The sequence below is a fragment of the Protopterus annectens genome, chromosome 2.part0 (assembly GCF_019279795.1).
Source record: "Protopterus annectens isolate FY-2018-M chromosome 2.part0, PAN1.0, whole genome shotgun sequence".
Taxonomy (NCBI): Eukaryota; Metazoa; Chordata; order Ceratodontiformes; family Protopteridae; genus Protopterus; species Protopterus annectens.
This window is the reverse complement of record NC_056728.1, coordinates 1,166,417,644-1,166,433,883: the sequence shown is the minus strand read 5'-3', so window position 1 is coordinate 1,166,433,883 and position 16,240 is coordinate 1,166,417,644. Positions and strand designations below refer to the sequence as shown.

The window sequence follows — 16,240 nt, the reverse complement described above, 5'->3', positions numbered from 1 at the left end:
GATGTGTAATGCCTTTGACTGCCTCCCTTTATAGCACTGACGACCTGGCGTCAGGCAGCAAGTGACAGCAGCCGATGCAGAAAAACATTTACTCTGGTATTCTGGCTGGCCGAGGGCTACCACAGCAGGGGATAACCCACAGGTGATGATGTAACAGTGAATATGCACGAACATCTACATTTATGGTAAGTGTACACAACTGTACTTTCTCCGTGTTTAGCATTACATTATCAGTTATTTGCTAAACTATCTTTAGAAGATAAAGCTACCAGTATTCAAGTTCACTGATTAAATATTTTAGTCATCTGTTTCATAACATGGAGAATGCATAGATTTCCAGCAAAAAAGAAGATAAAACATAACAAACATGTAACTCAATTTTCAAAATTACAGTCTTCACGGTCATGTTCACAGTCCCAATTAAAAACAAAACAAGGGCATCCCCTACTACAGCCCTTTCTTATTCAGCTTTATCGGAAGGTTTCTTCTGTACCAATAATTGCTGGCACAGAACCATTGGAGGAACAGGCTGCATTAGCATGGCCATGTAAGGCAGAGCCAGTATCAGTACAATGCAGCACTGGCAAAGAAACAACTTCTAGTCCACAATTATGAACATGACACAGACAACGCAGTAAAATCGAATGCATTCATTATTGTATTCAGTGTTCAGTTCAGTGTACTGACTGCCCACACCGGGCATCTTACATCACTTAACCTACACAGGTCTCAGCACTTTTAGGGTAGCTGTCATCATTTGCATTGGTGGGGTAGGGCATAGTGGCAGATGGCATTAATGCTTTCATATTGTAAAGGGTCATGGGAGGTGGATGTGATAGCCACACAGATGGATTGCAGGTTGTAAGGAATCCGGGATCACATCCTGCAGAAGTGAGGTGGAGCTACCATTTAGCAATGTTGGTTAAATGTAATGCGAGGGCCTGAAGTGTCAGGACTTGATATGGTTTGCAAGTGTTCAGGTAGGATATTGATTGTGCCAAACTGTATAACCAGGATCAGGTGGGTAGGTGAGGCATCCTTATGATGTGACTTGATGAGCATGGTTGTTTTTGACTGTGAAACTGGACATCTCTGCATGCTTGTTGCTCTGGCCCGAATTGGTAGTAATGCAGTCTCCAGAATGATGTCATTTGTGTAAATGGTTGGCCGATACTATCCCCTCACACCCATTTCCCTTCTATGGGCAACATGGCCTGCAGAGGCAAAGTGGGGGCACTTGCCATCTGCTTCATAGATGTACCAGTTGTCATGTTGGGTGCCGAGTATTTTCAGCACCACAATGTGCGCAGTGTCCCTTTGTACCATGTCACTTTCCCAGTGCTAATATATTAATAACTGCATTCTTCAGTCATCAAACAACCAGTTACTTGCTTGCTTGTGTAATCATAAGCTACTCCATCAGGGGTTTTACTGGTTTGATTGCCTTTGTCAGGAACGTGTCCACAACTGGTAATTGTGCTGTGGCAGTTGTTTGTGTGCGTCATCATCCAACATTATTGCTTGGATCGCCACTCTGTCACCCTTTCTTTGGCCCATGGAAAATTGCAACTTTATCCTTTTAAGCTTTGCTTGTACATTTTCCAAGTTTTGCTGCCTTTTGTATCGGCTGTTAGCTGGGTCTTTTAGAGCATCGAAGTTTCAAAACTTCGAATGTTCTAATATCGACCCCTATTCATCAAAAGCTGAAAACATCGAACATACAGAACAGCAAATTTTTTCCTAGGGAAAAAAATTGCTGTTCCAAAACACATACACACAACACAAGCACACCAAACAAACATCAATCCACACACGTACACCTAAAATCTTACACCTAACCCTACGCTAAATTATACACACACCACTAACTATCCACTTATCTTAACCCAAACCCTAACGTCTGTCACTATCACACACTCACCCGCGCCCTAACCCACCTACCCCGCCCTAACCCTCAAGTCCACACAATCACACACTTACCTGACCCGCGCCCTAACTCGCCTAACCCACCTTAACCCTCACATTTGAAGTTTTGAAACTTCGATGTTCTAATATAAGACCTTGTTAGTTGCACCTGGGTGAGTACTTATATTATATTTTTAACCAGGGCCTTTGAATTTTGTACTTATTACCTTTCTGTTATAGTCAGGTGGCATGTTTGCCTGCTTTAGGTGTTGAGTGCTTTCTATGCTGAGTTTATATCTCTGTCTAATTTCTATCTTAGCTTACTTTCCTTGGAAGTTGAACTTTTGACCATGCGGCCTAGTGCACTGACACCATGGCCTCCAGCATTAGAATTAGAGACTGAAGAATTGCATTGATAAGTTTAAGAAGCTTTTCACTCATATAGAGGATCCTCTTAAAGATCATCTGACAAAATGAGTACTGTTATCTGCTGTGTACGTACTTTGATGATGATAACCAGAACCATGGACTAGTTCAAAAATGTTGGAGAAATACTGTCTGTTAAGTGAGGATTAAGAAGTAAAAAAGGCATTGCATAATAAACAGGAGTATAAACAATGCATTCTTGGTACTGGCATAAAGACTGATGCAGATAAACACTACATTGTCATTATGCTGTTAACTGCTGCTTTAGTAAAAATTCATTTATTTATTTATTTATTTATTTATGTAAACATTTGTTATTTACATTTTGAGGTTAGACTTCAACTTTTGTGCTTTTATTATGTTGTGCAGGATCCCTGGAGGATCGGAAGTATCTCAGGGCTGATATTCTCAGCAAGGCTATAGATTTCAATGTCATTGTCACTACGTAAGTAGATAAAAGGACCAGTGAGGATAATTTTGTACAACTTTGCAGTTATTTTTGTTGTCAGGATTTCGATATGTTTGAGTTTATTTCTGGAATACTCTTAGAGTATATAACTAAATAATAATAAAAGCTGAATCCATGTTATTCATTGTATTTTAGTTTGACATGTTCAGACACATCATTAAAGCAATGTAATGTGTGTCTTTTATAGACTGTGTATGCAAGCATGCTCCATGAACTAAACCAGCAGTATGTATCATCTGTGTATATTAAGTAGAGTATGTTATCAGTTGTCAATGTGCCAATTTATTGATTTTCATTCCACTGATGCTGGCACATCAGTTACACAAGTCATAGAAAAGAAAACCTTATTAAAAGTACTTGATCATTAAAGAAAAGCAGACAACTTCCTTTTTTGTTCGAAGCACAAAAAAATCAAAGAAATACACTTGTTATAAGGTGGGAGGCTCCACCCATTGATGAGTAGGGGCTGTGCCCCCCCCCCCCCAAAAAAAAATGTGTCTATACTAACTCCATGGTTGCACAACCCTGACTGCAAGTGCAAAAACACGGAAAGAAGCAAAGGTGCTGTTGTACCTCTTGCACTCAGTAAGGAATGTTTTTGAAAACTTGTGACACCCAAAATAACGGTCGACAAACTGCATGTTCAACAAGATGCCCTGCAACCATTAAGCAGTCATCTTTCCGAAGCTTCTCTTTTGTCAGTCATTCGGCAGAATTTTTTGTGAAGTACATAGTTTTGATGGATTTTAATTAATTTCATTATATTAGTGCCATATTCCTATTTAACAATTTGATGTTAAAATGATTTACAAATTAAATGTCAGCATTTTGTGGCAGTAGTTTACAATGTCATGTATGCTGCTGCTACATGTTCTTTGTGTTTCACTATTGCAGTCCTGACTATTGGGATTTCATGCTGTGAAAGCAAACCCCCGGACTACCAGAAAATTTTCTTACCAGATCTCTGGCTGGTGGATGCCTTGACCGATGTTAGTACTTTCAGATATAACAGTAGCCAGCCTGCATCACGATTATCAGTCTTTTCTTGCCACGGAGCCCAAAGCTGTATTCAAGTGCATCGGTTGGTCTGCACCAGAGAGAGAAGTGTCATCAGACAAGTACCGCACTGGGAAACTTTTTTCTTTCCTTTGTTAATGTTAGATAAAGTCAATAACTTTCTCCATTGTGAAAAACAGATGTCATATAGAAACTTCATTCCCTTTGTGTTACTTGCCTAGGCCCTGACCACGACATCCCCAGTTGTCGTTTCTGTGCACGTTTTAATACAAGGACTGTTGGGTGTAGGGCTGAATTTCTAGCAAAGTTCCTTATCCAACAATCTGTTCTTTTGTCGTCTATGACGTCAGTCAGTCATTCCGAATATGAACTTCTTAAGCACAAGAAAGAAAATAAACAAAAGCTTGGTCTTCGGACAACAGACATTTACTGCCTGCTTCTCCATCCAGGCTTGTGATTATTGAGCAAGGTGAGATGCATACACATCTCCCTTCTTCTTTTTCTATACCAGTGAGTCAGACCTCTGTTGAGACCCTTTTGGAGTCTGAAGTGCCATTGGTACCTTCCACTTCTACACAAACCCTCGACATTGGCTCATCAGTTGGGTCTAGGACCACTCTATAGGTCCTGGCTTCCAAGGAGTGTACACACCCCGAGATTCTGCTACTAAGCCTCAGCCCACTCTAGCTCTGGTGCTAATTCAGCACTCTTGAGAGACAGGTGCTAATTCAGCACTCTTGAGAGACAGGTGTCAGGTTTTCGGATGCCCTTAGGCAATGCAAGGAAAGCTTCTGCATCAAGGCCTTCAGTGAGGCCTTCTGGCCTACTTCACAGGGGTCCCAGCTGGATTTAATTAAACGAGCCAAGGACTTGATCTTCATTGTCAGATCAAGGCAAGCTCCAGGGCTAATTCCCCTGGGAAAAGGAAAAGAGATCCTCCTCCATAAATTTTCCAGGATTCCCTTCTTTCTGAGGAAGATACTGACCTTGGTGACTCTGGGTCTGAGGAAAGCCCCTCCTGTACTTCTTATGAGGACTCTGATTCTGAGGAAATCCTCCCTTCTGCTTCTCCCCTGAGGATTTCACCATTGGAGACACCCTGCATGCCATGAGACAACATTTTCAGTGGGAGGCTCAAGCCCTACCCATAGACAAAGAAGAGAGGGAGTTTCTTGACTTCCCTGAGTATAAGCCACTGGCTATTCCCTCTATTCTGGATGTAGTGAAGGATGTCTTCCAGGAATCCTCCTTTAAACCTGACTCCCTCCCACCTTCCCCATATAAACCATACAAGTTTTATAGGGTTCAGGATTCCCATAAATATCTGTACAAATACCTTGTTGCTCACCCAAAAGTGATTGGTCCATGACTTAAAGGAGCCAGCGACAGCTCATGCAGAAATCCGCTTCCCACAGAGAGAGAGAGAGAGAGACCCGACCCGGTACCTTGGCAAGTTTGGCAAAAAAAGTATACACATGTGCCACTCTTTTGGGCTCTAAACTGCCAATTTCATATGATTAAGTATCAACAAACTATCATTGAACAGCTTAAACAAAAGGTTTCTACCATTAAAGATAAAAAACCTTTCCAAGGAATTGTTTGATCTGTCAGTCCACTGCTCAGGTAGCCAAACATTCCTTCCATTGTGGTTATGATGCCATGGAAGCATCATGCAGAGCTGCTACAATTGGATCTGTTTATTAGAAGGCATGCTTGGCTCCGAGAACAAACTCTTCTGGACCATGTTAAGTCTGACCTGTTGGATGCCCTCCTAGACAAAGATGTTATGTTTGGGCCCAAGGTAGAAGAAGCACTTAAGAAGATGCAGGATAAGGCAAAGTCAATGCAGACAGTAAAAGATTTCTTCAAGGTAGAACCTCTCAAGTTTAGTAGAAATTTTTCTGACAGACACTGGTCCTTCCCCTCTCAGCCTAGGAGTAGGCAGAGGAAACTCCAAAAGGATAGACCACATAGAGGAAACAGCTGCAAAGAGGCAGATAGTGGACCTCAGAAGCCCCCAGGCAAGGGAGGTCTAGACCCCAAGCCACATCCAGAGAGCAACAATGACTCAACCCCCCCCCCACCACCACCACCACCCACCATCCCAAAGCTAGGTGGAATGCGGTCTCTCTTCATAAATATCTGGACCCTCATTACCTCAGTCAGGTGGGTTCTGGACATTACTTCAAATGGCTACAAACTCACTTTCAAAGAGCAGTCACAATACTCAGATTATTCAGATGTTCCCTAAAATCAAAACACAGAGGCCCTGTTTCAAATGCAAACTCTGTGCTCACAAGAAGCAGTAGAACCAGTCCCTGCAGCACAGCACAAAAAAGGATTCTACTACAGGCTCTTCTGGTCCCAGGAAAGGAAGGTTCTTAGAGGCCCATTTTGGATCTGTCCAGTCTGTCAGTTCTTGCTGGTGTCAAAGTTAAAATGTTAACACTACAAAAGCTACTGCCCATGATCCCCCCCCCCCCCCAAGGCCTTCATGGTCTCTCTAGACCTAAAAGATGCTTACCTGCACATTCATATTCAGGAATCCCACAGAAGATTTCTTCGCTTCAGGGTAGGATCCAGTCACCATCAATTTTTTGAACTGCCCTTTGGCATATCTACCACACTAAGAGTGTTCACAAAGTGTCAGTGTCTGTTATCAGTAGTAGCCTTCTACAGGACCAGGGGACTCTAAATCTATCCATACCTAGACTGTCTCATACATTCCACAAATCAGGCAAAACTCCTCAAGGACCTTAAATTCACCCAGGACCTTCTCTCTTCCCTGGGCTTGTATATGATGTTGTCAGTCTCTACTTTATTCTCACTTGTGGGTCGAATCTGTTGCATCCAGTCTGTCTTGGCCATTTCTCCAGCTGAAGGTCCTCAACAAAGCTCATGGACCTCATTCTTTACCCATAATTCAACCCCGTAATTACCTCGGATCTCATTTGCAGCAGAGTGAAGACGTTGAACAACATAGCTCTGGGCTAAGTACTTAGTTTTTTGTCCAGATTATTTAGTATAAAGTTATCCTTATTTTTCCTTAAATAGCTAAATTAGTTTTTCCTATTTACTTCTTTAACTAGCTCTTTTCCTTATTTGATGTTTGCTTTAGTTAGAGGACGTCTAAGAAATGTCCTTTTTTAGTTAGAGGATGTTCCTTTCTTCTGCTTTTTACTTTCTTATTTAAAAAAAATTACGTAGTAGTAGTATATCTTTATATTTCTGATTTAGTGTGTGTGTGTGTGTGTGAGAGAGAGAGAGAGAGAGACTGAAGTCCGTAGAGGACTTAGTCTGCAAGATTGGGAATGACTGTTTTTCTTTTTCCCTCTCTCTTCTTTAGTCATGTCACAGAAACAGAAAGGTAAACCCTTGGGCTTCAAAAATGTGAAAAATGCTGTAGGATGTCCCTTAGCGATTCACACATTGTGTGTATTGTTTGGGGTCTCTTCATCTGCAAGAGTCTTGTTCCATTTGCCACAGTTTTAACCAGCAGGCGTTAATGGAACATAAAAATAAACTCATTTTGAAAGGGCTTTTGAAGTTGTCTTTCTGTGAGGCTGTATCTCCCAAATCTTCTGACAAACCTACAAAAAGACCTTAATAGGAGCTGAGATCCTTGTCAAAGCCGAAGCAGCAGACTCCAAAGTTACCGGATCCAAAGGCTGCATCGGAGCAGACATCTCCCCTTGGTTCCAAAACTCCCTCTGAGTGGGGAATTTCATTGGTGCCGACTGCTACAACAGAGCATAGACATAGTAGCTGATCTCCCTCTGTTGAAAAGATTTCTTCTCAGCTCCCTTCTCCACTACTTGCTAGATCTAGGTCACCTACCTTGTCCACTAGGTCTGGAAGGAGTTTATCTGATGAAGAGATAGATAGGGTCGTAGAGAGACTCTTTGAATACACTTGCTTTTGGCAGACTACTGTTGGATTCAAGCCAAAAGGAATCTGGTCAAACTCAAACCCCTCTCTTCTGTTGCAGTTCCTCCTCCAATCCGTACCCCTGCTTCGGAGTTAGAAGATTCCAATGTCCAGGTTGTATCGGTGTCAGGTCCAGGTTCCATTCCTTCCTTGAATCCGATATCTGCCCCAAGTGTCTCTCTGCCTTCGGACCAGGAGACCTCTAGGAGCCGACTCTCCTCTGTTGGGTCTCCGGAGACTTTTCGGGTCTCATCGGATCCAACTATGCCACTGGTGGCTTCAGCACAGGTGAGTTTGGCTCCTACCTCTGCTTCAGAGCTGCTCTGTTCTGCTCCGGAGATTCCTTTGGCTCCAACAACTTGTTTGTCAGATCTTGGGAGTTCTTTGAAACAGGGAGGGACTGACTTCGAGGAAATGAGGAGGGCTTTGACCGCTTTGCAGTCTGAGATGCGATCTACTTTGGGTCTTCCTCCCTCTTCAGTCAGGGTGTCTGTCTTTTCATGTTACCTCTGCACAGGTCCACATAGATGGTAGGCCTCAGGATGTACCCTCTTCCAAAACCTCTCCAGAGTATCCCACTGAAGATGTCCTTCGGAAAAGGACGTGCAAGAGGAAGCATCTTGACTCCCCCAGAGGAGTGTCACATCTGACTCCGACCTTGATGAAGCAGAAGGGGTCCCCACGATCACCTCCTGAAGATGTCTCCTTTGGAGACATCCTAGAAATCTTAAAACAGAGAGGTGATTGGTAGTCCTCCACCCCTTCAGCTGAGGAGTTGGTCTTCCTGAAGGCCTTTGTGTCTCGTCCATCAACTCCATCAACTTCTTGGGTGACTTCTCCTTTCGACGAGCTTGTGGAATGAATTTCACAAAAGGCTTGGGAGTCCCCATAGACCCCTACTCCTAGGAGGCCAAATAAGTATATTACTGCCCCAAAAGACAACATTAGTTTTTTAAAGAAAGAGTGTTGGGGTTGATGCCATGGTCGTAGTGGCGGCCAGGAAAAGGAACTCTCTGAAACAAGTTCCTCTATCCATCCTCCTAATATGGACTTTAGGACTATGGTTAGGTGTGAGAAACACATCTTCTCCTCAGTGACCTTTGCCTAGACTGCAGAGGGAACTGATTAAAGAATTATCAGGCTCCCTCCAAGGGGCTGTAGCTGATGCGACAGCAGATAAAATCAATTTTCAGCTTGCCACCTTAAATTCAGTTGTTAACTCATCCATGAGACTCGTTTCTTATACAGCAGATGGAACGAGTAGGGCAGCAGGCTCGGGTATCTCTCTTAATAGGCAGGCCTGGATGCGCCTTTGCGATTTTGCGGAGCCCTCAAGTCTTCCTTCATTAACGTACATTTTGACAGCTCCTTTTTTGGCTGAAAGTGAAGAAACTCTCACCAGGTGTGAACAAGAGGGGGCAATACCTTGTCTGCCATTGGAGTGTGTTTTTCGACTCCTACTAAACCCTTTCCCAAGGGTCTAAAAGGTAGTGGGAAAATGTGGTCCAGAAAATCTCAAAGGTCTTGAACACAAAAGGTTAAAGTTCCACTAGAGGCAGAGGGAGGAACAAAAACAGAAGACCCCACCCCCCACCCCCACCCCCCGCAGCAGAGGAGGTCTGCAAAACCAGGGCTTCAGAGAATCTTTTTTGGCAGACCCTTTCTGCGCTCCTGAAGGATTGCCTTATTGTTTGCCTCTGGAGGCAGTCAGGGGTGGATTGTGTCTGCACCAAGAAACCTGGCTAAAAATAACCAACAACAAATGGGTGCAGGACGTAATATCCAGAGGGTATATCATTCCCTTCTCCTTTCCTATCCCCATAATCAAACCATTTCTAGGTATTCTACCCAGTCGAAAGGAACAAGCAATATTAGAAATCCAAAAGTTGCTAAGAAAGAGTCATCCAAGAAGTCCCCGCAGACCAGAGAGGATCCGGAACTTACTCAAGATTTTTTTTGTATTATGAAGAGGGCAGGGGACTGAAAACCAATTTTGGACCTCAGCAGTCTAAACAAGTCAGTAAAAAAGACCAAGTTCTGGATGGTGACACTGCAGTTAATATTTCCATTTCTAGAAAAAGAAAATTGGATGTGCTGTATAGACCTTCATGGCGCATACTACCATATTTGAATGGAAATGTGGTTCAGGAAGTTTTCTGGCTGCGAGCCCATCACTTCCAGATGTCCTTCAAGGATGCATCTGCAGTCCTTACAAATGGGTTGTCCTGTCGTCAGGCAGCCCTTCGGTCGGCCGGATTCCAAAGTCTGGGTCTGGCCTCGGCTGGTGTCGCACTTCACCCGACGTCATAGCTGCAGTTTTTCGGGTATAAAGGCATCGGCCGACGCCATTTTCCTCAGTCTTTCTTGCCGCGTGGCACCCGAAGCAGAAGCTGTTCGCAAGTGTCGGTTTGTCAGAACCAGAGATTTCTACTACCGAATACTACTTCGAAGACTTCTAAAAAGCTAAGTACCCCGTTGGGGACTCTTTCTTGCCTCAGCCGATGTCAGTAAAAGTGAATAATTGTTTAACTTGTGGGAAACAAATACCTCATAAAGATTTCCACTCTTACTGCTTACCTTGTTTAGGCCCAGACCACGACGTCGCAGCTTGTCTAGCCTGTGCTTCTTTTAACCGACGGACGCTTAGACGTCGGTCGGAATTTGCTGAGCAGTTTTTTGGCTCTGATTTTGCTTATATTATGCCGTCGGATCCTCCGACTTCACAAATATCCAAAAAACGCAAGGAAAAGGACTGACACTCGCGGTCCGCGGTTTCGGCCAAAACCGCGGTTAAGTCAACCGCGAGTGTCTTGGTTTCGGCTGAAACCGAGCAAGCGGTTCTTCCTTCAGCCGAAAGCATGCCTTCTACCGAGGCCTCTTCAAACCTGGTGGAATCGGCTTCTGAAATCCAACCTGCGGTTGCGGTTTCTCAGGAATTATCTGACACTATTCCCTTGGATGTCTCAACTCCTGCACGTGAAGCTGCTAGGCCTCCTGCAGCCATGTCCATTAAGGCCTTTGCCAGGGCTAAAGCAGCTAAAGCTTCAAAAACTGTGCCTGTTAAGACCCCCTCTCACAGGCCCAGCTCCAGTTCCCAAATGCTTTCCTTGGCAGAGGATCTTATTTCTTTAATCCGGGGATCCCAACCTCATCCAGACAGGGCCTCTCATCCACCTCCAGAGAAGAGGCCTAGAGCAGAGCCCCCTGAACCAGTGTCCACAGATGATTCCTCTGATGATTCAGATAATACAGACCCTCCAGAGGCTCCTTTTTCCCCTTACGAAGACTCTGATGCTGAAGAGTCCATCCCTTCTGCCTCTCCACCTGAGGAATTTTCTTTGGGGAAACCTTGCATACTATGAGGGAACAATTTCAGTGGCAGGGCCAAGATTTTTCAGACTCCAGGAAAAGGCTTAGAACCTTTTTGCATTTGCCACAACATAGGCCTTTAGCTATACCTCCAGTTCTTTCTGTTGTAGATGATGCATTTAATGATGCTTGTACTGCTCCTGATTCATTACCTCCGGCCCCTGCTAAGCCCGATAGGTACTACAGGGTCCCGGACACACATCACCATTTGTACAAGGCTCCTTTTGCAGATCCCGAGACTATCTCCCAGGGACCTAAGGCTGTAGCAACTACCTCTGCTAAAAATCCCCTCCCCTCTGAAAGGGAATCCAGGTCCTTAGAGAGATGGGGTAAAAAAGTTTACACTTCTGCTACTCTGTCAGCTAGGGCCTTGAACTGTCAATTTCATATGATCCAATATCAAGAATTTATGCTTGACCAGTTAACTAAAAACTGTCCTCTGATGAACCTTTTGATAAGAAGTATGTTCAGGAAATGGTACATAACATTCAGCAAGTTAGTAACCATTCTTTAAAATGCGGCTATGATGCACTGGAGGCTTCCTTTAGATCAGCCATGACTGGCACAGTTATCAGAAGGCATGCATGGTTGAAAGAGCAGGCCTTACCTGACCATGTCAAATCAAAACTGTTAGATGCTCCCATGGACAAGGCCAATTTATTTGGTTCTCCTGCACAACAGGTACTGAAGAAAATGGAGGAGAAGGCAAAATCTGTACAAACGGTGAAAGATTTCTTACAGGTCCAACCTCCAAGGTTTAGCAGGAATTGGCCCTCCAAAAATTGGTCCTTTCCAGACTCCTCTAAAGCACAGAGAGGCAGGAATAGGCGATCAAGAGGCAGAAACCAATCCAGGGGTGCCTACAGGGGACGCCAATGGCAGGGTAACAACCAGCGAGGCACAGACACAGCCACCACCACTGCAACAGGACAATCACAGTGACTTGGCTCTGGCACCGCCTACCAGGGAACAACTAGAAGCACCCTTAGGAGGAAGACTAGCCTTATTCTCAATAAACTGGCATTACATCACAACAGACAAGTGGATTTTACAGACAATAGACCAAGGCTACAGGTTCCACTTCCATACTCTACCAGGGAAGAGAGGAATGCCAAACCTACCGCCAAATCAAAAGACAGAAGCTCTAAAACAAATATCTCAATTATTAAGGATGAGAGCTGTGGAAAAGGTACCATCTATGGAGCAAGGAAAGGGATTTTACTCCAGACTCTTCCTGGTACCAAGAAAAGAGAACAAATGGAGGCCTATTCTCGACCTGTCCGCTTTAAACACATTCCTCATTGTTCCAAAATTCAAAATGCTGACTCTACAGCAGCTTCTTCCCATGCTGGGCAAGGAGTCTTGGCTGGTGACTCTAGATCTCAAATAGGCATACCTGCACGTCCCCATACGACCAAATTGCAGAAGATACCTCAGATTTCTTGCAGGATCAGAAAATTATCAATTCTCAGCATTGCCCTTTGGCTTATCTACTGCGCCCAGTGTGTTCACAAAATGCCTGGCATCAGTAATTGCTTATTGCAGGCTTCAGGGAATCCAAATTTACCCCTACCTGGACGACTGCCTGATACAAGCGGACAACAAAAACAAGCTAACAGAAGACTTACAAAGAGTCATTTACCTGCTACAAGCCCTGGGATATACAGTCAATATAAAAAAGTCAAGGCTGATACCATCCCAAAGAATAACCTTTTTGGGTGCAGAACTGGACACATCAAAGCAAATGGCATTCCTAACTGCAGAAAAACAAGAGCAACTACCTCTCTACTTCTTGGCATTAACAAAGCAGAACCATCTAACAGCAAGAAAAGTACTGCAAGCCCTGGGCTTCATGGCATCCTGCATAATACTGGTCCCTCATGCCAGACTGCATATGAGAAAGCTACAGTGGTACCTAAAGAATTTATGGTCTCAACACAAGCACAGCCTAGAAACCAAAATTCCAATAATCCCATGCCTAAAGCAAGAGTTCCTATGGTGGGCTCAGGCCTGCCAATCAAACACAGGATTGCCCTTCTACAGCATTCAACCAAGCCAAACCATCACGACGGACGCCTCAGACCTCGGTTGGGGGGCCCACATGCTGGACAAGTGCATACAAGGCTTATGGACTCAAGACCAGCTGCACCTACACATAAATCTAAAGGAAATGCTGGCAGTAAAATTGGCAATCCAGACATTCAGACCATTTCTTCGAGAAGGTCAGTTGATTATAAGGACAGACAACACCACAGTTATGTGGTACATCAACAAACAGGGAGGCACACATTCATACCCTCTATGCCGGATGGCACTGGACCTATGGAATGTGGCTCTGAGCTACAACATTCAGTTACAAGCAATTTTTGTACCGGGAAAAGAAAACATTCTAGCAGACATATTAAGCAGGACTACCACGGATGCCCACGAATGGATGCTGCATCCGGACATCTTCAAAGCCATTACAAGAAAATGGGGACTCCCAGAAATAGACTTATTTGCATCCCCACGCAATCACCAGCTAAAGAAATTCTGCACAAGGACGTACCACCCACTTGCTTGGAAGGTGGACTCCCTATCTTTCAGTTGGAAAAACCTGACAGCATATGCATTCCCACCACTTCCTTTGATGCACAAGGTGCTATTGAAAATCAAAGAGGACCGTCCAAGGATCATTCTGATAGCTCCAGACTGACCAAGGCAACATTGGTACCCATTACTAAGGAGCATGTCTCGGGAACAAATATGGACACTACCCCTGGTTCCATTGCTGTTAACACAGAACAACTACAGCATCCTGCATCCAAGCCTGAAAACTCTGCAGCTGACTGCCTGGAACCTTACATAAGATCAATTAACCCAAATTTATCACAAAGGGTTAAAGACATTATCCTTGAGGCTCGCAGACCCTCAACAAGGAAAAATTATGCAGCAAAATGGAAAATATATCTCATTTGGAGTACTGCAAAGGGAGAAGATGTGTCACTGGTAAACATAGCCAGCATCCTGGAATACTTGACAGAGCTCTTCCACACAGGCCTGTCCTATTCTTCCATCAAGATACATGCATCAGCTATTTCAGCAGAATACAGCTTGGATCCTCCTGTCTTCTCGCATCCTCTGCTCAGGCAGTTTCTGAGAGGAATTAAAAATGTAAAACCTCCTAGGAAACCACCATTGCCAGCATGGGACTTGAACTTTGTGCTAGAAAAATTGACACTTCCTCCTTTCGAACCAGCAGCAACAGCAGAATTACAATACTTATCATGGAAGACTGCTTTCCTGCTGGCATTCACTTCAGCAAGAAGGGTATCTGAACTACAGGCATTAATGGCAGTGCAACCCTTCCTGATCTTCCATCAGGATAGTGTCCATGAGAACAAATCCTACATTTATGCCTAAGGTGGTATCCAGAGTATCTTTAAATCAGGCTATCCACCTACCTACATTCTTCCCCAACCCACAGAACAGGGGAGAAAGACTGTTGCATACCTTGGATGTACATAGACAGTTACGCTACTACCTGGACAGGACCAAGGGCAATAGAAAAACTGACCAGCTTCTGGTAGCATATGCAACAGGAAGGGAAGGAAAAGCAGTTTCAAAACAGACAATCTCCAAGTGGATAGGAAATTGCATTAGATTTTGTTACTCCTACCATGGAAAGAAAACTCCAGAGAACATCAGGCCTCACTCTACAAGGGCTACAGCCACTACCACAGTTTTCTTACGAGGAGTGGCTACCAAGGACATTATAGAGGCTGCTACTTGGACCTCCGTGCATACATTTGCCAAGCATTATAACTTACCTTTATACTCTAGATCCCGAGCAGGTTTTGCCACTGCTGTTTTGCAAGGGATCCTAACTACACCATAATCTCTTCTTTCCTCCTCCCTAGTTTGGCTATGGTATTCTACCCATTTGTAAGGACTGCAGATGCATCCTTGAAGGACATAGTACAGTTTTGTACCTACCATAAATGTAGATGTCCGATAGGAATGCATCTGCAGTCAGGATTACCCACCCGCCTTCCCTCTGTGGTACTCCTAGGGTATTTGCCCATCTTATAGCTAGCTGGGGGGGGATCTATTATGGTGTATTTGTTTGTATATATGTACATACATGCTTATTTTTTGTGTTTGCTCTCTACTATTTGGAAACATTGGCATTTATCCAAATTTAGCCTTCCAAGAGGGCACCTGGCATCTGGGGCAAGAAACACTGAGGAAAATGGCGTCGGCTGATGCCTTTATACCCGAAAAACTGCAGCTATGACGTCGGGTGAAGTGCGACACCAGCCGAGGCCAGACCCAGACTTTGGAATCCGGCCGACTGAAGGGCTGCCTGACGACAGGACAACCCATTTGTAAGGACTGCAGATGCATTCCTATCGGACATCTACATTTATGGTAGGTACAAAACTGTACTTTTCGAGCTCTGCCCTTTGGTCTCACTACAGCCCCAGGGTGTTCACCAAATGTATGGCAGTAGTAGCAGCTCACTTGAGATGCAAAGGATTCCATATGTGTCCATACCTTGACAACTGACTCATAACCGTCATGACCAGGCATCATTTACTCCAAAGAAGGAATTTTGTCCTTCAACTTTGCTCCTCTCTCGGTATTACCATGAATTACGAAAAATCTGCTGCTAGAGCCATCTCAAAGCTTAGTGTTCATAGGAGCCGAGATAAACACTACTACTTCAAATAGCAAGACATCCACAGAACAGAGTAGACGACCTCTGTCATTTTGTCAAAATATTAATAAGGAAGTCAAAAGCCACTGCAAAACTAGTTCTCGGAGAAAATGGCTGCATCGATCGTACTAATTCCGCTAGCTCGCCTTCACATGAGGGTTCTCCAGTGGCTGCTTTTTGCACAATGGTCAATCTTGGAATTTCATGTGTGCACAATATTAATGATAACCAATCCCTGCAAAAAAGATCTCCATTGGTGGATTAATTCAACTTTAGTGCCTCAGGGTCATCCATTCATTCCTCCTCAACCTCTGGCCATGGTGACCACAGATGCTTCCCAGATAGGGTTGGGGGGCATTTTCTCGGGATGACAGTTCAAGGCATATGGCAAGAACAGGAGGCTCATCTGCATGTAAATGTCCTAGAGA

At 44.2% G+C, this 16,240-nt stretch overlaps 1 protein-coding gene across 1 annotated transcript in view; it reads left to right on the top strand.

Annotated features, from left to right (window-relative positions):
* Positions 1-16,240, top strand: part of SMARCAD1 (SWI/SNF-related, matrix-associated actin-dependent regulator of chromatin, subfamily a, containing DEAD/H box 1) — a 3,333,959-nt gene that overhangs the window by 1,861,569 nt on the left and 1,456,150 nt on the right. Inside the window, exon 13 of the mRNA XM_044061375.1 lies at positions 2,701-2,776. Within this exon, the coding sequence (XP_043917310.1) occupies positions 2,701-2,776 (76 nt within the window). The remainder of the gene's footprint in view (positions 1-2,700; positions 2,777-16,240) is intronic.